Source organism: Lipophrys pholis (assembly GCF_963383615.2).
Source record: "Lipophrys pholis genome assembly, chromosome: 14".
Classification (NCBI taxonomy): domain Eukaryota; kingdom Metazoa; phylum Chordata; class Actinopteri; order Blenniiformes; family Blenniidae; genus Lipophrys; species Lipophrys pholis.
This window is the reverse complement of record NC_137633.1, coordinates 21970307-21993476: the sequence shown is the minus strand read 5'-3', so window position 1 is coordinate 21993476 and position 23170 is coordinate 21970307. Positions and strand designations below refer to the sequence as shown.

At 40.6% G+C, this 23170-nt stretch overlaps 4 protein-coding genes across 5 annotated transcripts in view; 3 read left to right on the top strand and 1 right to left on the bottom strand.

Annotated features, from left to right (window-relative positions):
* zfyve28 (zinc finger, FYVE domain containing 28) overlaps positions 1 to 977 on the bottom strand; it is a 29640-nt gene extending 28663 nt beyond the window's left edge. For both annotated transcript variants that reach the window (XM_080479482.1, XM_080479483.1), the window contains exon 1: positions 475 to 977. In XM_080479482.1, the coding sequence (XP_080335608.1) occupies positions 475 to 510 (36 nt within the window). In that variant the 5' untranslated portion in view covers positions 511 to 977. The remainder of the gene's footprint in view (positions 1 to 474) is intronic.
* Positions 978 to 2892: 1915 nt separating this feature from the next.
* On the top strand, positions 2893 to 7808 carry cfap99 (cilia and flagella associated protein 99; the record flags this gene model as incomplete). Its single annotated transcript, XM_080479876.1, has 15 exons — positions 2893 to 3006; positions 3078 to 3219; positions 3444 to 3538; positions 3648 to 3754; positions 3836 to 4013; positions 4153 to 4233; positions 4395 to 4463; positions 5113 to 5199; positions 5291 to 5379; positions 5967 to 6165; positions 6314 to 6455; positions 6535 to 6686; positions 6772 to 6977; positions 7053 to 7236; positions 7324 to 7808. The coding sequence occupies 15 exons, from the start codon at positions 2893 to 2895 to the stop codon at positions 7396 to 7398; spliced, it is 1920 nt and encodes a 639-aa protein (XP_080336002.1). The 3' UTR covers positions 7399 to 7808.
* An 806-nt stretch (positions 7809 to 8614) lies between these two features.
* LOC308120048 (uncharacterized protein) lies at positions 8615 to 17600 on the top strand. The gene is made up of 9 exons (XM_080480428.1): positions 8615 to 8812; positions 11307 to 11495; positions 11608 to 11746; positions 11830 to 11918; positions 12875 to 12938; positions 14453 to 14541; positions 15659 to 15771; positions 15856 to 16012; positions 16888 to 17600. The coding sequence occupies exons 1-9, from the start codon at positions 8761 to 8763 to the stop codon at positions 17043 to 17045; spliced, it is 1050 nt and encodes a 349-aa protein (XP_080336554.1). The 5' UTR covers positions 8615 to 8760; the 3' UTR covers positions 17046 to 17600.
* Positions 17601 to 19628: 2028 nt separating this feature from the next.
* Positions 19629 to 22941, top strand: mrpl35 (mitochondrial ribosomal protein L35). The gene is made up of 4 exons (XM_080479792.1): positions 19629 to 19673; positions 19868 to 20030; positions 22316 to 22460; positions 22557 to 22941. The coding sequence occupies exons 1-4, from the start codon at positions 19643 to 19645 to the stop codon at positions 22743 to 22745; spliced, it is 528 nt and encodes a 175-aa protein (XP_080335918.1). The 5' UTR covers positions 19629 to 19642; the 3' UTR covers positions 22746 to 22941.
* The last annotated feature ends 229 nt before the right edge of the window (positions 22942 to 23170 follow it).

Here is a 23170-nt window from a genome sequence, read left to right as displayed (position 1 = left end):
TATAAATGGTTCAATTCTCCATAGATAAAAAGATCAGAAGTTACAATTGTTAGGATGGTCTTGCATATAAAATCTATTTCAACTTAGCTGCGTCTTTGAATTCGATGACATTATTCCGAGTTTTATTTGTATTGTGCACCATGATGTGCTCCTTTGTGTTTGACTCCACATTGTTGTAGTTAACAATGCTGTGATTTGATGATAAGGACAGTAAAGGAGAAAACCTTTGAGGATCCTGGATGACAGTGTCAGCTGAGGGCAGCAGTGAGTGAGTCAGTGGGAGCCCGGAACATCGTTAGCTCTGATTGGGGTTTGAAAACAAAAGCATCAACAACAACAAAGGGACGAGCTGCTGGCTGACACACACATAAACATCAGCTAACGTTAGCAGCTGTGAGGGTCTGTGTGTGTGTGTGCAGCCGGGGATCGGGTGTGTTTTGCGGGCAGGTGGCGGGTGGATCGTCGGTAACTTACCTTGGGCTTGTACAGCCACTTCCGAAAGCGGTTCATCGTTCCCTCGCCACCTTCCTTTGTCACCGAGCCCTCCTCCTCCTCCGCCTCCGCCTCCTCCTCCTCTCCGGTACCTGGCTGCTGTCTGACAGGCTCGGCGGCGGGCTGGCTAAAGCTAGCTCGAAGGGCTGGTGGAGTCCCAAAAAAAAAAGAAAAAGAAAAAGAAAAGGAAGAAGAAGGAGAAAAAAAAATGGGAAAACGTCTAAAACACAACGTACGCTACGAGTTTCCCTGAACGTTACAGCGACGCGGCTCCGCCAGGAAATATTCGGAAAAAACGACTTATTCCCATCTTCTCCTGGAATCCCGAGGTCTCACGGTCGGTCTCCCCCCCTCCTCCTGCCCGGTCACTTTCCAACTCCCGACGACACAGACAACCGGAGCACCGACGGCTCCTCCGCTCTGCACCGACAGCTCGGCTCTCCGCTGCCCCACGAACGCTGCTCGATGACAGTCACGTTGACAACATTCACCTCCCACTTTCCCAGGAAGTGATGCGTTCAGGGCCCGCTCCACACACCAAGCTCCATCCCCTCCGCCCAGAATGGTCACAAAATACTGTGTGGAGGGATTTAATCTGATTTTTTAATCTGTTCTCACACGATTCTGACTTTAATCCCAGTAATTATTCAAACATTTCCTGTTTGTTTGTTTTCCCCCCAAAAAAATTATTCATTAATTAAACAAATGTCACTTCTTTCTTGAATTCTGAGGGAAAATGTCAGATTAAATTCTGAGATTTGATTCAGAATATTGATTTAACTCTCTGAATTATAAGAAAGAAAATTTCGATTCTAAGTGGAAAAAAGTCTGAATGAATTCTGAGAATTTTTTTTAGTTCTGACGTTTAATTACATATATTAGATATTTCTCTTGAGATTATTATTATGTTTTATTTTCTTACAGATTTATTGCTTGAATTCTGGTGGTAAATATCAGATTAGTTCCGGATTTCTTTCACAGTATAATTCATATTTTCTTAAAATTACTATTTTAAACTCAAACTTTTGAGAAGTAAATCCAAATTCCGATTATTAGTTAATTGTGAGATTTGAATCAGAATTGTGATTTAAATCTCTGAATTCATTCAGAAGAATAAAAGCAGTAAAAAAAAATTCGTAATATTGCCATTTTAAAGTAAAATTTCTGAGAAGAAAATTTGAATTCAGATGCTTTTTAAAGTGGAAGTCAGATGAAACTCTGAGATTTGTGTCAGAATTCTGATTTAAGTCTCAATCACAAAAAACGGAGATAGTCAGAATAAACTCCGATAAAGTCAGATAGTTTTATTTTTACTTTAATGTCAGACTTTTGAGATTCAGGGGAGTCTGAATAAATCCCGAGGAAAAACGTTGAATTCTGACTTCCTCTGAGAATGAAATCAAACTAAACTCTGACATTAAAGTTGTATATCAATCTCTTATTCTTCAGAATTTATTTTTCCCTTTGGACTCACCAATAGTTGTTCTTCTTCTTCTTCTTCTTCTTCTTCTTCTTCTTCTTCTTCTTCTTCTTCTTCTTCTTCTTCTTCTTACAATTAAGTAGGATCGCCTTGTTATTAATGATGACAGTAGTTATGAACATTTGTAATCAAAATTGATTTTTTTTTCAGGTTTGTGACAACATGATGGCAAACTAATGACTTTGTTTATGCTTTTACGACATAATCTGATTATTTTAATCAGATTAAAGCCTGGAATCATGATGCATTGTGAGACTGGCTTTAACCCCAGTTTTCATGTGATTTGTTCAGTAATCAGCTTTTTTCCCCACTAACACCCTCAAACCCAGATGTGAGGTTAGTCACACATCAAGAATTTCTACCAATTATTTATCTAGAATAGCATTGCATACATATTGGCCGTCTACTCTCATTTGGCTGTAATTATTTGAATATATAAGCTTTTTTTTCTGATAAATGTATTTTGAGATTGAGAATCGGCGGTGCAGAACCAACATTTACGACGACACTTGAATATAACGCAGGGCAGCGTCACAACATGCTCCGTCATACGTATTGTTATGGCAGCCAACGAAAGGTGAGGACTCTCTTAATCTCTACGGATTAAAAACCACCGACAGTACATGTTGATCAAAACAGATTAAATGTAAAGACCCTAACAGTTAAAAAACAGCGACATGTTTTTTTCCTTTTTTTTAATTATTATTCTCGGAATAAATCGAGCTGGGCCGGGCTTCGTTTCTGTTTACGTTTTCTCTGTGTTGCTAAGCAACAATGACACGACATTAGTTCATGCAGATAAACATTTGGCACCTACATGCATGTTGCGGGATTTCCTTTAAAAGCTTTCCATGTGTTTATCAATAGACTTAAAGGAAACGATTTGTCCATCCTTTTCTGTTTCTTTCTTTCTTTCTTAGATGGCATCGAACTATGGATCACTTGTGAAAGAAGCCTGTGCGCTGCTGGATAAGTTCCAGGCTGGCAGACAATGTCTGGATGACTTTATAGAAGATGCTTCGAAGGATCTGCAGGTAGATATGTCTGCTCCGTGTCCCTGTCGTTCACTTCTTTAAAATAAACATTTTTGTTGTTGTTTCTGAAGGTGAATACGCTGCAGAAAACGTTCATACTAGATGCCGTGTCTGGTTGTGTTGATCACCAAAACATGCTGGATATAGTTGTCGAAGGTTTCTACATCCAGCATGGAAAATGTTTGTCCAAGAGGGATCGCAGTCAGTTTTCCAGTAAGTAAAACCTGAAGTAACCTTATACCCACAATCAAAAGTATAACCAGAGGTAAACTTGCTAGACGCCCCAAAATAAATTAAAATGAAGGCTACTACTGTGGTAATTCTTTGATATTTAAAAAAAGTTTTGTCAGGTTTTCAGTTTAGATGTATAGTTAGTGCAGTGGTTCTCATAGTTAAATGAAATAACATTACACTAACATGTTTCTATTGCTTCTCAGTTATCTGTTACCTCACTGCGTTTGCTCTTGATGACCTTGGGCTTGAGCGTTTCAGAAGCATTGTCAAATCCCTGGACACACAGAAGATGCACACGGTAAGGAACACATTTAGTAAACACCACAGAGCTGCTTCGACGAAGGGAAACAGCAATCGATCATTCAGATGTGGCGCAATCTGTGAACATGTGTGCTTTGTGTGGTCAGTTCCTGAGCTTCTTCTTCTCAAACCTCACCACGTGGATACAAGATGAATGGAATCACATCTATGATGCTGCATTTGTGGAGAAACAATGGATTGGACCTCTGCTCAGGTGAGAATAGCCAGCACGGAATGATTTTAGATTTTGAAACTAGAAAAAAGAAAATTAAAGTGATGGTTGTGTGTCCTTTAGATGGCGCCCCGAGATCAATATTGTCATGGACCAGCTTGCTGTGAAAATGCCCCAAAGGAGTCAGGTCAAGAAAAGTGCAATCAGAACCACTGAGCCTCGGGAGTTCTCTCTCTCCAAACCAAAGCTACGACTCCCCCCCCGGCCTGAGCTCATCCCACAGCAGGAGAAGTCCAAACCAGTCAGCCTCACCGATGCATATATATACAAAGACAGATGTTTCTTCTGGCTATTAATCTCAATTTGTAGAGTGCTGTCATAGATTCCCATCAGTAATAGATAGTGCAGAGAGCATCACTCATGAGGTTTTTGTTTTGTAGGTACCGAACAGCACCTACAGGTCTCCAAAGGAGAAGGAGATCATAGATGAGATCAAACAAAAGAACCTTCAAAAAGCTGAGGTAGAGTTTCTGCTTTCGCCATTCAAATCCCAAACATCTAAATGTGGACGGTGGTCTGTTATCCAAATGTTACAACATTAAAGTTGAAAATACAAGTGTATTTCTATTGCATGTTTTTTGTTGGCTGTACATTGTCCTCACACCTTTCTTTTTGTCTAAAGGAACTTCTTTATGAGGCGAATGTGAAACAGTTCAGATGTGCTAATCCACACAAGTCCGAACACACGAAGGTAAAACTATTTTCTTCTTCTTCATTTTTTTTTAGAGGCTACTCTTTTTAAAATCGGGGGGGGGGGGGGGGGGGGGGGGGGGACGACGACATTATTGTATGCCATTTATATTTGCAGTTAGAGGATAGTATATGCATTTGCCTCTCTACATTTTTTACATTACTGACTGCTAATATCTCACAAAATAATGTGCTATTTTCCTAAATCTTACTTTTTTGCATGTGCGGGGTAAATGTTGGACACTAGATTGTAACATGCATTAGTTTCATGTGCATCATATATGGAGCAAAAGCACATCAGTGTTTATGTTATCATGAGCAAATCTCATCTATCTTTATAGTTCATACACTCCTGCAAAAACGATGCCATCTCAATGTTCAGCACTGCTTTAAAAAACATTGTCATTGTTAGTTTTAACCTGGAAAGAAAAAAGACTTTTCCAAATATGGTGATTTCACTGTTAAAAGATGAAGTTTAATCATGTATCAATATAAACATGTGAAAAATGGAACTATCCTTATTTTTGGTCATTTTACTTGATGTGAACAAATTCTACTTGGTTGTTTGGTAAATTCTAACATTCATGTGGAAGAAAAAAATCACTTCACTCTTACATTTCTGCTGAGTCATTCTTTTTTCTTTTTCACAGAGAGTGATGTCGCAGATTGAGGAAGACTTCAACTCAAAGCTGAAGTTTGATTCACATCACTCCTCTGGGACGCCGTCTAGTAAAAAGGTGAGCTGTGATAGTTTCGCCTGCACACCAGAATTCAGTCTAAACATTTTCATTCATTCATGTGCTTAGTGGGTTTGTGTGGTTCTGACAGGCGGGCGACCGTCCGGTGAAGCTCAACAATGCAGCCGTTCTGAGGAGGGAGGCGTTGCATGAGCGTCAAATGGAGGAGGAGCTGCAGAGGTACCACACAGCCCCGGTCACCTCCAAATACTCTGCTCTTAATGAAATATGTGCCAATGTGTTAGCAGAAGTGCTAATCTGACATCCACTGGAAAGAAAGTAGTGTTCAAAATGTATTTGAGTCAAAGTAGAAGCCCTGCTTTCAGCCATTTACAACAGTAATACAATATGTGTTCTGAAATGTACTTTGTGTGTGCGCGCGTGTGTGTGGGTCTGTGGGTGTGCGTGCGTGCGTGCGTGTGTGTGTGTGTGTGTGTCATAATCACCAAAAATTATCAAGCTGCTTCTATAATACATTGTCTTTAAAGAAAGCTAAAAAAAATCATACTTACTTTGTACTTTCAGAACTTGTACTATACTTAACTAAACAAGTTGAATCACAATTCGTTTATTTTTACAAAAGTGTCTTTGCACACAAATTTGTGCACTTCTACTTCTGCTGGAGTAGTTTCACCTACTCTAAAATACAGTAACAAGACATTTGAATTTATTTATTTCCAATTCTGTAAGATAACGATCCCAGTGAGAAGGCTTCAATATACTGAAAACACCCATTTGAAGCTACTGCCTGCGTGTTTCAACCACAGTTTAGAGAGACTGGTGCAGGGGGGAGGCGAGCCCTCGTCTTTCCTGCAGTGGCAGCAGGAGATGCGTGAGAAGGATCTCCAGGAGAAGCAGATTGGGTGCAGACGCCTGGAGGCACGCATCAGCGAAAAGAAGGGCGCTCTGGCTCGCCATCGAATGGCTGAACAAAACCAAAAGGCCGCGCAGATGAAGAGGGAAGAGGTGGGTATAAAACACCTGGAAACTGATGGTAACAATACAGATGATCACATAAATGTAATATTTCTAATGAGAACAAAACATTCCGTGTTAAAACAATTTCAGAACATTTTGAATGCCGAAAGGAAACGTGTTGCTTTGTTTGTTATAGACAGCTCAGCTGATGCAGAGTTATGCCCAGAAAAGGTTACAAGAAGAAAAAACTTTGAGAGACTTGGTGCAAGCGGTAGCCGAAGGCCACAAACATTCAAAAGCAGCTAAAGAAAAGATACAGAAATGGAAGCAGAGCATAGGTACGTGTCCTCATTGATACGCTGAAGATTTGCCACGATAGTCCCACTTGTTCTCATCAGTTTTATGCACATTTCACAGTCAAGGAAGTCTCGGAGCAAAGCCAAGGGCTCCTCCGTCAGGCCCTGGAGGAGGCTCAGGCCAACCTGTGCAGAAAATTTGAAATCATCCAGGAAATCCACAGCATTGAGTCGCTTTCTCACATCAGAGTGAAGAATTTCGATGACACAGAGGTGAGTGAAATAAAGGGAGGATGTCATTTTAAATGTCACGCTCTCTCCTGGAGCTGTCTGTCACAGTTAACCTGTCCCATGCCAGACTTCAGGCCACGGGCTGCTGGAAGAAATGTCCCTGGCGGAGCTGAGGGTTCGGCTTTCCCGTCTGAAAGAGGCTCAGCAAACAGAGCAGCAGGAGAAACGCAGGAGGATCCTGGAGGAGAAGCAGAAACAGAAGCAGCTGCAGCAGCAGAGGCTGGAAAACATCAAGATCCACGAGAGAGTACTGGCGCAGGCTGCTGCCATCAGGTGAGGGAGATGGCTCGAGTCCTCATTCATCAGAAGAAATGTTACAAACGTTCATGATGTCTTGGCATGTGGCAGGAGGGAGGAGCAGAAAGCCAAGCAGGAGGCCTTTCAGCAGATTGTAGATCAGAATGAGAGGATTCTGGCTCTGAAGAGGGAGCTGGAGGAGACAAACCAGGAGTACCAAAGACTGAAGCAAATTGAACACAACAAGTTCAAAACCTCCAAACGGACAGCAGGGCACACCGGGACACACCAACAGGTGAGTCTGATGGAACAAGCAGAATCTGTCTTAATTCTTCATGTTTGCAGCTGTTTGGCGTCACTCCTCTCTTCTGCTTTATTACAGAAAAGCACAAAAGTGTTGAGCTGGGACGAACTGGAGCAGAGCCTGGCACGCTTCATCCAGGACACCGAGTCCTGAGTGCTTCCATACCGCCTCAACCAATTCAAGGTCACTGGAGTCAATCCTAACAGAGGGACAGCAGGGTCACAGAGACAGTCACACATACAGCCAGTTTACAGTCACAAAATAGCCCCAGAGGAAACCAGAGCAGCCAGAGAAACCCACACAAGCACAGGAAGAACATGCAAACTGCACACAGATTTGTAAGTTCTCCTTGTGCATGTGTGGGTTTGCTCTGTTACCCTCCAAAAACACATGTTTTAGATGAATTAGTGACAGAATTGTCTGAAGGTGTGACTGTGTCTCTTTCTGTGTTGGCCATGTGATGAAGAGGTGATGTGTTCAGAATGAACTCATAGTCAGCTGGGATCAGTTCTCTGTAACTCACTATATAAAGATAAATAAACAGATGAGAAATGTGGATGGATTAATGTTTCTGACTGAATGGTTTCCTCTTTCTTAAAGTTTCCACCCTCCCACCTGTGTCTAATATACAGTAGAAAAGGGAAGTGAATCTGAAAGACTAACTACATTTTCTGTTCCCTTGTTTGGTGGCATTTCTGTGTGGTCTTGTGTGGTTTGGTAACAAGTTACTGTAAAGGCCACTCATGAATCACCATCTGTTGGAAAATATTGTCAGAGCAAGAAAATTACAGCTCAGAGTTACTGTAATGCTTCAGACTGGAAATGAGAATATTACCTTTATCATAGAAAAACAAAAAGGGCTGCAGAAGAGTTAAAAGGTTCTAATACTGGCCTTTCTGTGTGGAGATTGTATGTTCTGACTCTCTGTGTGTGTGTGTGTGGTTGTCCTGTGATGGACTGATGACCTGTCCAGGGTGTATCCTGCCCAGCGCCCTGCGACCCTGCACAGGATTAGGCAGAATAGAAGATGGAAAATAAAATGATGTGATTTCAGCATTTGATAATGGTTTTCTGAGAATATTGTGCACATTTGATCAACTACTGCCCTTGTATTCTATACTTCTGAATGATCACACATTATAGTTTCTTCTCAAGTCGAATTAAAGTTAATAATGAATTATTTTGTTTGTTTTGTGATCACAAAGCAGCTAAATAAATAACTCTAAACTAACCCTGGCCTGTAGATTTGAACCTGTGCGTGACTCTGCCGCCCCTGCTGGCGGCTTGTGGTAACAGCAGCCGGTGTGTCTGAGCCCATTTGTGCTCAGTTTTGCCCTCTGGAGCAGAATCACATGATGTGTATTTTGTCATATGACACTGATGAGGGAATTGATTCCCCTGCGAGCCTCTCCGTCCTCCTCCCCGGTGGAAACGGGCTGCTCTGCTCCTCCAGTCCGGGACGAGATGCTGCAGACGGACAGTGTTCGGTGGTAGTTCTCGGTAATCTGGATTAGGATGGCCTGTCCAGGACTTCTGCCTGCACTGGTTGCCCTCACTTGTTTCGTGGGTGAGTTATTTTTGGCTACAAAATGTATTGTAACTTCTTAGAAATAAGGTTTCCCACAGATCAGATCATTTTCACTACTTTTTAAAAATTTCAACCTTGCTCTTGATCAAACTTTACTTTGTTAGAAAGACTTTCTGTAAAACTATTTTCATTCCCTGTGTGTTGCTTTGGTTTCACAGTAATCCAGAAAACACTGAAACTACCAGATTTTGCTGCATTTCTAACATATTTTGAAGAAAAATGTTTCCAAATTAGAAGACATTGAAGCAGAGCACATGATCACATGATCCTCTTTCTAAATAATTACATTTCATGAGGAGGATGGCTCCTATTCAAGAAAGCACTTAAGCACATGGCTTATGTGATTACTCCCACAATATGGGCTCTGTTGTTTCTGATGTGCTTATACCTGCTGGCCCTACTTTTCTTTTTTCAATGTCTGAGTGTAGTAGTTGAGTTTTTTTTTTTTGTGTGGAGTGATTGAGGATGAGCAAGTAACAGCTGCAGCTGAATGTTTTATATTAATAGTATATGACTGTTGCATGACATGGCCTAAGTAAGCAGGTTCTCACCGTTTGCCAGTGTTTTTCTTAACTGGGTGGCTTCCCCGGGGCTCGGTCTGAGGAGGAAGGTCACGAGGTGGTTCTTCATCACCAGAATCCACTGTTTACTTCAGCCACCATCACACCAAAGCACACAGAAGCTGCGTTTGTTCTGTTCGAATGCTAAAATGTTTTCTGTTTTAAAAAAGAAAAAAGAAAAAGTAGAGAAAAGGTCATCAAGCATCAAGGATTATGAAGGATTATGAAGTGCTGAATAATGAAGTATCTCTAATTAATATATGTGAAGGACGTCAAAGAGAAAACATCTTCCTAAACATGCAACATTCTTTGTCTGTTCATCTCAATTCGTTTCAGCATGTGAAAGTCAGTGAAGGAATTAATCGATTCATTAATGGGACTTTACACTTAAACTAAAAACTCACATTTTTATATCATGTTGTTTATACTGAACTCTACATTTAGAACAGGCCTGCAGGTTGCTGCCAGGGGCCTGTGGGCACTGGCTGGGCTATACCTGCTGAGGAATCAGATGTTGGGTGTGGAGAGGAATCCCCGGCGGTCAAAGTCATTTCAGTTCAGCTAAATTGTCTCGAGAGAGGGCCGGATCCGTCAAATGACAGCATGAACACCTTTTGATATAGTTTTTGGTTCAGTGCAAATGTTCTGATTACAGATTCAGCATCATATCATCTTTAATGCTGAGTCCTGGTGCAAAAATACAGAAAATGTCATTAAAACCAAGTCATCTGTTTGCAGCCATGTTTGTGCAAAACTCACCCTCGCAGTGTGACTGCTTCTAATGCTACTTTAATAAGGCCGTTGGCTTTCACTCCTGCGTCACTGATCTCTAAACTCAGGCCTTAGTGTTGTGTGCAAAACGCCAAACAACCCGAGTTCAATAATTAGCATGAGCAGTTAAGATCAATAAAAAAAAATAAAGCACTGTCAGTATTTTCTTTTTTTGCACTTTACAAAACCATCCTGGTCGGCTTGGACTCTCGGATGGTCCAGGTTTGCTCCTCAGGCTGTATGTTTGACATCCCTGCTGTAGAGAAATGTTCCCTCTGCATTTTAAAAAGTCTTACAAGTAAACTTTTGTTCACCGACTACGAATATCAAACAATTTGAATAAAGCAGCTTTGCAAGCACAGATATTCTGAAGTAAAATATAAAGTGTTAATGTCTGTTACAATTTTGACAATAAATTCAAATGTGTCATTGATTTGGCAGCATACAATGAGGTCATCGATAGATAGGAGATGTTGGGTGGATATTTTATAAATTTGTTTCAAAACAAGTGAATAAATATGACATGTTTGGTGGATTTGTGTGATCGTTGATCGACGTTTGGCCGGGAGCCAGGTCCACCTCTCAGGATGTTTTTCGCTACCTTATCTATTTATTTCCAGTCAGCCTCAACGTGAGTTGATACCGATCACTCCCAACTCGTGGGCCGTTTGGCCTCAGGGGCCAGAAAACCTTCCTTTAGGGGAAAGTTTCTCACAAAACTATGTAAATTCAAATATTAAGGCAGTGCAACTGAATAGATTGTCATATCATTAAGACATTTTGCATGGAGTATCCTGACACGTAGGGGAAACTAACAAAATAGGATTTGGGAGTTTGCTGCATTTCAATTTTCACATATCACCTGAACATACACAAAAAGACAAAACAATGCCATTCCGACTTACAAGTTCTCATCAAAAGTGATTATTTTCATGCACTTTATTGAACATGTCACTGCCCAAATTGTATTTAAAAAACAAAACAAAAAAACAAACCTACTTCTCAGGCTTATGAGCTTCAATTTAAGCCACAAATGAGTTTTCTATCTTGAAAATGACCCTTTCTGTGGCCAAACCTCCTCACTTGTGTACTTTTCGTGTATCTTTAATTTCTGAGTAAGAATAAAGCTCGTTCTCTTCCAGGCGTGGTGGTGAGCCAGACCACGCTGGCTCCCGCTGTGACGGACACGACGCTCTTTGACAACGTGACGGAGGTGACTTCTCCACCGGTGACTTCTCCACCGGTGACCTTCATCAGCACGACGCCGAGCTGCTCGGCTTTCAACGTGTCCATGTGCGAGCTCTGTGCGCCGGGATCGCAGTACGACAACAGTGAGTCGCGATGGCAGTCAGATCGGTCAATAATTCTTTGAAAATGATGTGAAGGACATAAGGTGTGGATGATAATGTGTAAACGACGGCCCGGTTGTCTGCCTCTGCTCAGACACCCTGCTGTGCTCGTGTTGCTCCGACCCCGGGCTGTGTGTGTTTCCGGGAGCCTGCTTGCCGTGCAACAGAGGCTTTTATCAGCCACTAGCAGGGCAGCAGCAGTGTCTCCCCTGCAACCAGGGCTTCTACACCAAGTAAGCTTCTTCAAAAGGTCTAATCAGGAACCAGCTGTCTGTCATTGCTCCGATTACTCAGTCTTCCACATGCCATGTCACAGCTTCACTGGGAGTCCGTTATGCCACTCGTGTCTTCCTGGATCCTTCAACAACAACACCGGCAGAGATAGCTGCACTAGTTGTTCCGCAGGTAGGTTCACCCAGCTGGAAGATAGATCACAAGTCACATGCAAAAACAGGAAGTGCCTTGCAGTGGAGAATTAGGTTTTTTTGTTTCGTTTTTAAATGGTTTCTTCATGCAATTAATGATATATTTTTTTTACGTTAGGGCTACAGCAGGGGTGTTAAACACATTTTAGGGGCCACATGCAGCCCAGTTTTATCTTGAGTGGACTAAACTGGTAAAATATTGTCATAATAACCTTAGAGATTAAACTTTTTCTTTGTTATGACGCAGAGTATACGTGATAAAAATGTCTATATATCCAGGAAACCAATAGAATATTACCGTAAATGACTACAATCTCAACGTCAAGCCAAATTTAAGTAAAACTTCTGGTGCATTATACATTAAAAACTCAAGTAACTTCTCCTGTAGCTGTTACATTATGCATGTTTTAACAAACTCCCCTTGACATCATGGCTTTAGGCGAGGTATCTATCTTTCATGGCAGTATCATGATATCTCAGCTCGGGTCTCAGTGTTGTGTCGTGTCACTACTGTTAAGAAATTTGTTTAAAAAAAAAAAATCAATGATTTCTTTGAATTTTCACCATTTTCTTGGAGGCTTGGCCTGATTGGAGCCTCTTGGGGGGCCAGTTTTGGCCCACGGGTCTTATGTGTGACACCCCTGCTCTACTGTTAGTGTGCCGTTTTAGCTTCTTGTGTATTTCAGGGAAAGCACACCTGTTTCCCTCATTTTGGAACCTTCCCCACACAATTGCTCGAAATTTGACACCAGCATCATAACATTTTATCATTTGGAGATAATCGATCTGTGACGCTATTTTTAAATATGAACCCCTTATCTGTACGTAAAAAGAGGAATAAAGAGAAAGGCCTAACATTTACCCTCACCTTGATGGATGATTGATACTTTACATGTGATTATTGTAATACTGTGATCTTCTGCTTCCTCCTTTCAGGTTTTTTCTCCTCGCTCCAGAGTGCGACTTCCTGTACACCGTGTGCACTCGGAAGTTTTTGCAAGTGAGCTGCATTCAGTTTCGACCTGTGTTAAATTCCTGATCCTGCTTCTCCTGCGCCCAGAGTCCAAAGATCACACTGCAACTGTTTGTGTGTTTGGAAATCCAGTTATCTAACCATCAAATTTACCATCACATGCTTTCATCGTCTCATGGCTCGGACACACACACACACACACACACACACACACACACACACACACACACACACACACACACACACACACACACACACACACACACACACACACACACACACACACACACACACACACACACACACACACACACAGTTATAAAAGGCTGTATGGTTGTGTCTAAACTGCTTGTAGGATTGGCTTTGAACACTGTGAAACAGATTATTGCACCCAGACAAACACATAATATCAAACACATTTATTATTATTTTTTTTAGGGGATATACGGTAAGATAAAACCCTTTTGATTGCAGAGAATTTCCAGTCTTCAACAGCTCCAGTACAGTGTGAACAACCTTTTGAATAAACAGGATTTACAGTCATAGACATTTACAGTGAATATTTGAATATTTGAATATAGCGTGCAGAGTAGCAGTGTTCCTTCTTGCATGGAGTACTTTTCCTAGTCAATAACTTAACTCATACTTAACAATCTACACCATGTTTAGCTTTTGACAAATCCCGCATTTTAAATTAATATTGCATTTTTGCATCCAACATTATTCTTCCATCAGAAAAAGTTCCCGATTTACAGTTTACAAATAATTGCTGAAGCTGAACTTTATATGCTATTTATCAGATATACATTGAAACAAATCAAATAAGAGTATTGAGTATGGAAACATAGAAAGGGAAATAAGTTAATTCATTTTCAGTATTTAATGAAAACACGTATTTTCAATTGAATCCTTTAAGTTGCTATTGAGTACAATTGAAGCTCTGGAACAGTACTTTTCCATAGGGGCAGTGAGGAGGAGCAGTTTTCTCACATCTAATCTCATCTATCTTTTACGACAAACTGAAATCAGCATATGAACCGGGGAGCTCATCACAAGCTCATAATCGCAGTGAGAGTTGATGTTAGGACGGTTGCAGGCCACAGTCTGGTCCCATGTTGGGACCTGCCAGTTCAGAGTCGGTTAAATATGCTCTTCTTTCCAGCCTGTGTGCCGCTGAGGGTTCGGCTGAAAAAAGCAGCCCTTCTGCTCTGTTTGTGTGTGCGTGCCAAGCCTGAGCGACTCTGACTTAGCGTCCACCAGCAGCTTCCTGGGCTGCTGCCACGACACACACTGACGCCTCTCTGCAGCTCCTCAGCTGATTTATAGTGGCTGAAAATATTGTGTGATATTAATTTTTGTACTCTGATGTCCAAACAACTCAGACGTTGAAAACGGTTTATAATTCTTTTCCTTTGGCTCAGTAAGTGACGGATATTAACCAAACCGTTGCTGGTATGTCAAACTGAGCTGCTAACAAAATCGGTCAGCCATGAGAACCAGACTGAACTCTCCTGCTCTTCTCTCTGGTCTCTTCCTAACAGCTCGACTGGCTGCTCCGAGTGTCAGACGTGTCCCGCGGGAAGAGAGGCTCTGCAGACCGCCGCTAAAGACTGCACGCCATGTCGGCCAGGTAGTTCACGTCCTGCAAACCCTACAATACAGGCCCGCTTTTTATTTACTTTGAATATGTACTTTTTCCTTTTTGTAAAGAAAATTATGATTTTTATGACTGTTATTGCAAATATTATTTTATGCTCTTCTTATTTTCATGTCTTTGTGCATCATGGAGCTGATGTGGTGATTGAATTTCCCCACGTGGGATGAATAAAGTCGTATCTTATCTTTAAATTGAGAAGCAGGCATCACCAGAAAGATTTATGGTGATGATGCAGCAGCAGACAAAACCAGAGTGTCGGGGAAAAACATTTTCACTGCATTAAAAATTCATAAGTGGAGGTTAACACTGTTAAAGACTGTCTTAAAACTGAATTCATGATGACTATAAATATGGTAGAATAAACTTTAATGCAGAACTGTAAGAATAAGAGTTGCACTTGGCAGCCAGAAATTATATTGTTCATACGGCATATGTCATGGCTGTCAAACATGAGGCCCGAGGGTTAAAACCGGCCCACAAGAGGCTCTAATCCGGACAAACCACCAAGAAAATATAGAATTTCTAGTGACGCAACTCAACACTGAGACCCGAGCTGAGATATCAGTGATGCTGCCATGAAAGCTAGCAGCCTCGTTGCTATCAAACTAACCTCGAAGCCATGATGTCAGGGGGAGTTTGTACAAACACCCATAATGCAACAGCTTTAGAAGAAGATTTTTGGACATTTCACTGTATTGTGCACCAGAAGGTTTCAATTAGAATTGGCTTCATGTTGAGATCGTAGTAATTTTCCATAATAATTGTTTGGTTTTGTGTAAATATATATAGGTATATAAAGGTTATTATGGCACTATCTTAACGGTCCGGCTCACTCGAGTGAGTTCTTTTCATGTCTGCCTATTTGTGTGGGCTACAACATAATGAAAATAGTTTATTTTTTAATTGTTTACTCTCTCATTTATTATAGCTGGTATTTGACTCCGGTTGCAGATTATTTATAAAGACGTGCCAGACATTTCAAACATCATCATCACATGAGTGATGCTTTACTGTTCAGCTTAAACCATATGGATGGAATAAATACCCAATAATGTAGGAGAGATTTATCTGTGGGTTTTTTTTCCCACAGGCATGCACAAGGCAGCTCATCAGACCATGTGTCAGATCTGTGGCAGCGGCTTCTTCCAGATCCGCTGGGGTCAGGAGAGCTGCGACATGTGCCCGGAGGACCACTACTGCCCGGTGAGTACCGCCTCCTCACCACACCGGGGGGGGGGGGGGGATCACACGCCCTGCAAGCACTGACGGAGCTTCCCGTTCTGCCAGAGTCCTGACGTGAATCCCATCAAGTGTCCCAGCGATGCCTTCTGTCCAGAGGGCAGCCTGGCTCCAGGTTACTGTATGGAGACCTTCTTCCGTAAAGCCGGGGACACGTGTGAGCTGGCTCCCGTCACCATCGCTCTGCTGGTCATCGGAGGCGGGGGTGAGGTCTAATGTGGACAGAAGAAATAACGGCATTAGACTCACTGCAGTGATTTCACATCGACTTGTAAAGCTTGAAGCTGAAAGTTCTACTTGTCGATTACATGCTAAATACTTTCTTTAAAGGGTTTTTATCTGGTGTCCGATTTGATAATTCTTCATAAGAATTCCTGTTTTTAATTCATTTATACTGTGGCATTCGCTCTAAGATGAAAAACAGGCAGAGAAGAGACTAATTATGTATTCAGGAGAACTTTAAAAAAAACAAATCACTACAGTTAAACAGAACTTTAATACTCATACTTTTACTGGTGCTGATCTGTTCAATAATTTATTAAAAGCAACTTTATCTTTAAGACTTAAAGTGTCAACAGGTTCAACCAAACACAAGAGTAGAAACACTTTATTAATACCAGAGAGAAATTCAATTAGAATTCTTTAGGAAGGACTCTTTATTAGTAAACATTGTGGGATTGAGGGATGAATCTTTCTTTATTTCTCCTTTCTTTCCTTTCTTTTTACTTCTTTCTTTCTTTATTCTCCCATTTTAACTTAATTTTCAAACTTTCTTTCTTTATCATTCTCTTAATCCCCTTTTCAGTTTTTATCTTGCTTTGCTTCTTTCAACTTTTTCCTTTTCTTTTATTCTCTCCTTTTTGTCTTTGTTCTTTTTTCCCTCTTTCATTTGTTCCTTGGTTTTTCTTTCTTTCTTTCTTTCTTTCTTTCTTTCTTTCTTTCTTTCTTTCTTTCTTTCTTTCAACTCATGTCTTCAGGAGCTGTGATGAGATGAAATGAGAGACACATTGTGCTCTGTATATTTGTTTACGGCTTGACCCTCGCCTCTTCTCCTCTCCTCCTCCTCCTCCTCCTCCTCAGTGGCGTTGCTCTTCATCGTCGTGCTCGTGGTGCGTCGCCGGAGAGACGTTGACGGAGAGCTGACGATGGCCCGAGCTCCTCTGTTGGGGAAGGAGCGGCCTCAGGGTCGATACTACGGACTTCCCTGTGACGCGGAACCGGTCTACGCAGGCTGGTGATCCACAAAACCCAAGAACTGATGAGATGTGAGGGTACTTTGACATTGACCGGCTTTTTTTACCTGGTACATTTCAATATGTTGTGTACAAGCAGACTTTGATTATTGTATGAATTCTGTTGGTTTGACCTTGTTACAATTGTCCCACTGGGAGATAGACGTTTCTTTTGTGAATTGGGTTATTGGATTGAGGGAGGAATGCTGGAGCGGGGGAAACCTCATGCATGCCTCCCCTCAGTGGAACACATTTGTCTCCTGAAAGCACTTTTTTTTTTACCGAGGTAATTGATTTACTTTGCATTCACGTGTTGTGAGATGTTTGTGTACCCCTTCGATTTATTGTAGCTCGTCAGTGATGCTCTGCTTTTACATTGTTTGATTATTGTCGTGTCTGTAGTTTCACTGTGTCTTTGCCTGATTGTTCCTCTTCTGCTTTTTTTAAGGGTATATTTGTATGTTATGAAAACGAATAAAGATTGTTTTTAATTTCTCATTATTTTGTGTGATATTTGTATTGTGCAGTTGGTCTTTTGAGAATAAATCATGAAATTAAATGAAGAAAGTTGAAAATGATTTAAAGAAAACACATTTTTGAGCCAAATTCAGTCTAATTTAGTGGAAACCATTTGAAATCAATAAATAAGCTTTAGTGCAAATCCCATAAACAGACTCAAATGATATTTTATATAAGAAGTATTAATAAAAAAAAAAAAACTATCTCTAAAGATGCCATGAGTGAATTTTGGCACGTTATATATGGAGCATTTGCGACATAAAGTAGAAAACGTTTCACTGAATTCATGAAGTGAAACGTTTTCTACTTTATGATGAGCCTCCTAATGGTTGTATCCCACATGGAATTCAATTATTTCCACACTGCACAAATATCCATCCGGAGACTGTGACGAATAGCACGTCTGAAGATCAGATAAACATGTTTACAGAGTGTGACAGCCGTGTAGGACGACTGATTCAGCTGGAAGCTGCACACAAGACACTGAACTCCATTCAAACTGTACACACAGTAAATACTGACCATGACAGATCTTTAATGCGTGGAACAATGATTTTGTGGTTGCATCTCTCTCCTTTCTGCAGAAAAAACAAACGTTTAAAACACATTGAAAAGTACACCAGGATACACAAGTATCAAGACCACAATGTAGAAACACACCGTTAGAAGCTAAAGTCATGCATTCACAGTTTGCGTTGTAGAAGTACAGCAAATGAGATTCTTATGTTAACAAGTGTACAAAGTCTTGATGATCCAAGTGTGTCAGAAAATATTTTGAATTCATAAAACCTCTTCTGATTCAAACCCAGAGTTGGACATAATGCGATGCAAGTCACAGTACTATTCAAATCAAGTTGTCCTTTTGGGTATTTGCATGTAAAATTGGTTAAGTAAATTACATTATTATTTCTACTGGCCACTATTCAAATCATCTGATCTTCATTTTTGTAGAACTTTACTTTATTTCTAACTGGTTACATTTCTGTTTCGTGAGTCCATTCATTTATCATTGTGTAATGTCTACATACATTAATGTTATAGAAAGTCTGAATGTAGATTATGTACAATCTAACTGAATACCCTGCTGTGATAGTGCAATCATATGTGCTTAAAAAAGTAAGAAGTAATGTACTTTAAGCATATTTAGTTCATTTTTGGTTGCTCAAACCACATTTCATTATGTTATATGTGCAGAAGAATCGAAAGGCAAGAAAAAGAGTACACAGAAAGAGCAAAAAAAGAGAAGCATGTTTTTATGTCGTAGCTCGTGACTGTTTACTCTATTTCAAACGATCTACAGTAGCAGGCTTGTAACGTTACATGAATATGTTTTGTAAATAACTGCTGCAGTTTGCTTAAAAAACAAATATAGTATCTCACTGTAATGTTTCCATTTCAACTATATAAAAGTTTTTTTTTCTATCAAAATTATGTGTGCTGAGATTTTTCTTCTCACCTGAACTCCTGGAACAGATGAGCCCACAGTACTCAGATACCTGCTGGTGGAACTGTAACACAGAGATTGGGAATGACACTCAAATGATAAACAAATTCTGTGAAAACGTTTTATAGGTCCTGAGATCAAACTTTCAAATTAATATTACAAATGAGAGTGACTCATTCTTTTGTTTTGATCTGTTGGTTTTGACAGTAGTATTCATCCATCCATCTTATATACGGTTCAATCACAGGACAAACACTCAGAGACAGACACAAACTTACATTCACACGTAGGGACAATTTAGGGTCACCAATTACCCTCACATGCATGTTTTTTTGGGATTGTGGGGTAGGCAAACCTCATTTTCTGTTCTTATCCTATGCAGTATCACCTGAATAAAGGTAGATGGGCAGATTACAAACTATGGAATTGTGAAATGTTTAATTTATGTATTATGCTATATGGGTTGTTAAAATCTAAATCTAAACAAAAAAACTTCTTAAAAAATGTGCTTGATGTTTTTGTAGGTGCACATCCCGTTGCAGCTACGAGGGGGCGCAAACGCTCTCTGTATGTCATGACGCGGAGCGGAGAACTTTGTCCACACAGGCCGCCGTACTGACGCGGAACCAGAGAGGAAAAGATGGCGGCCGCCATGGCGAGAAGGCTCTGCGGTGTGTGACACAATTTGACTTTCAGATTATTAATCTTCATCTTTATCGTCCCGCGAAATAGGAGCATTTTACCGACGTGTCACCGCACTGAGCTGCTTTATGTGTCAGCAGACATGTTTCCTATCGTAGATACACGGAGCTCCGCTGTGTTTCTCTTTCTAACGTGTTTCTGTTTGCTTGTTTGTGTCTTTCAGGACTGCTCAGACCTCTGTCTCTGTCTGCTTCTGCCAGGACGCCACAAACCTGTCAGATCTCCCACCTGGTTCATCGTCCGGCTCTCTGCAGCTCCTCAGCCGCAGTCCGAGCTCCTGTGGTCGGGATACTGGGTCAGACCCCCCGGTTCAACATCCTGCAGAGGTACTGATCTATCGACACTGACAACCACCATCACATCTGCTCTTATTAAGAAACATAACAACCACCATCCTATCATCTTTGATAGAGAAACATAACAACCACATCTGCTCTTATTGAGAAACATAACAATGTCAATCGAATCTTACCTTTTATAATCATCCATGTGCAGAATGCAGTCTAAACTTCATAGGCATAAACAATGAAACAGTAATTGAAAATAATCTAAAATCGAATGAATTAGACATTTGAGTTATAAAAAAAGGACAAATTCAATTTAATTTCTATAGTACTAAATGCAACACAATCGCTTCAAGGCACTTTTACAGAGAGAACCAATAATTCCATGTGAGGAAGCAGAGGAGATGGTGGGAATGGAAAAAAAGAATCCTGCAGAACCAGACTCGGAGGTGGAGACTTTCTGTTGTTCCGGTTATGGTGAGGGGATGGAAGGAGAGAAATGGATATGACAGACAGATTGCAGGGATCGATTCAAACCCTGGTTCTTCATGTAGAGGGCAGGGGTTCTCTATTCAATTCAACAGACAGATCCACTCACTGCAGACGGATGGAGGCATCAAAATCACACACCAGAAATTATTCAGACATTTGAGTTATACTAAATGACTTGGTATTATGTGAATCTGCTTTTCGTCTAATGTTGTGACCAGTCGTCTTGAAATTATAAGCAATATGATAGTTGAACGAAAAATCACATTGAATTAAAATAGAACTCCTTTTGCAGATTTTCACGACATAATACAAATATAATTTAGAAAACTGAAGTGATCAGCACAGATGCCTGAAAAAAAGCACAGATGATGTGAAACTGAGTTATCAAAGAATGAAAACTGACCGATGCTTATTGTTTATGCACTACTCACGCAGGCAGAGGGAGAACATCAAAACTTGGTACTGAAATGTGACTGCCTGAAGTCAAACCCAGGTTTTCTTTCTGTGGATGAGCTCGTTCTAACCACTGCAGCGCCACCTTACTGACAGACTACATACTGGCTCTATTGATGTTTCTATTTATTTTATGGTTACACTGTCAGACACTCAAAAGTGTATTTGGTGTTTGTAGCCGACTGAAACTTGCATAAGTATAGAAAGGAATAAAATACAATGAATGTAGAAAAAAAAAATTGTAATTTGCTGATAAAAATGTTTTCTTTCATTTTGTTTTTGCCAGTGAAAATTTTAAAGCTGCAGAGTCAAAAGCACTTCACCAGGAATATTTAATGAAGTTGCGTTAGAGAGCACAAACCTTTTGGTCATGCAATAACACAATTATTTTTACATTTATTTCTGATCGGGACAGATCACTATCCACACAAGAGAAACTGTCACAAGATTTAATTATTCCATCTGAATCAGGGTTTTTAGAGAGTGTGAAGATGTCGGTAAGTTTGTACCACATTGTACGCATTATTGTCAACAGCTGCTGGGTTCCACAGGCCATGAAAAACAAAACTCCTCTGGTGCTACTATAATAAAAGTCTTGACTTATAGTCTGGAACAGATGTAACTGGCAGACTGTTTGTTTTTGCACAAAACCTTATTTTAATATAATAAAATTTTTTCTTCATTAAGCTCAAAAATATTACAATAAATGAAGTAATTGTTTTGCCATCTACTTGTTTGTCTGTATCGTGTCTTTCAAAAAATGAAGAGGTGAAAAAAAGGCAATATTACGAGTGGCAACTAATAAATATGTTGTCCTGTATTGGCGTCTGTTAGGTTTACGGTGTATTTTATTTCGCTATATATTTCACTGGATTTATTATCATGTGACCCTGAGAGCCCTTGGAAAACACTCACAGATGAAATGCATTATTAAAGGGAACAAAAAGCTTGAGATCTAGTTATAACCTGATACGGTGACACGCTGGTGTTCATCCTGGAAGCCGTTTCATTGAATCAATGACTGAAACATCAGGATCCGGTGTGATCTCCTTTTATTGGTTTTTCACATTTGAACAGCCACACCTGCTATAAATGGAGCGCTTGCTGTCACACCGTCACCTGAATTCTGGCGTTTTGCTTCATGAAGGTTTAGAACATGAGGAAATGTTTGTTTTAAGCTCCAGTTAACAGACCCGGTGAAAAAGAGGAGGAACCGGATTTAACCGAGGCTTTTCTGGAGAAACGTGTTACTATTGATTTTCTTAGAGCTGTGAGCACCTTCATTGTATTAAAGTCGGAAGTGAAAACCTCAGAAAGATCTCTGAAAGTAATCAGATTAACCGTTCGTGTAACAGCTGTTGGGCCTGTCTGTGTTGTCGCAGGGTGTCGGCACTCGTTCCCGGCCTGACTCAGCAGCCATGCAGGACTCTGACATACTTTAGCCTGAAGAAGGGGAAGAGAAAGACTATAAAGTCTGTGACGGACAGGTTCATGACGCTGCACTGTGGCCTTTGGATCAGACGCAAGGTAGGGGGGGTTTTACTGGGCCGAATCACATTTTCTTCCGTTTGAAATGAATGCACACACAGTTCCGCCAACCTGACCTCTCGATCTTGTGAACAGGCCGGGTACAAGAAGAAGCTGTGGAACAAGCTGCCGGCCAGACGAAAGCGCCTGAGAGAAATTGTGATCTGTAACAAAACCCAGAGCAAGCTTTTGAACAAAATGACCACCTCTTTCTGGAGGCGGAGGAACTGGTACGTTGATGATCCATATCTGAAGTACCACGACCGGGTCAACCTCAAACCCTGAAAGCACCATAATTTAAATAATAATAAAGTATGTGATAAAGCTCTGTATAATGGATGTTTTCCTTTTGGCTTCATATGTCCTTATGAAAAAACAAACAAACATTCAGTGGAAGGTTTGATTCATATTTAATGACTGTGAGTTGATTCACCAACAGAAGAGAAACTCGTGGAACAATAAACCGATGGTCGTAAACCAGCGTGTCGTCACATCACTGCTTTTTGTTGAATAATCACAATCAAGCTGAAACCAAAGACATTTGACATTCTGGCCTGCCAGAAAAAAAAAAGTTAGTTGGATTAGTTTGTTCCTGTGTGGCTCTTTTGACAGGATAAGACCAGGTTTGTTTCACCCACTGAAGTGTCGTTACAAATGGAGCAATAATAGGAAAAATAATAAACGGGGGAGCCGATAACCCACTGAGCTGC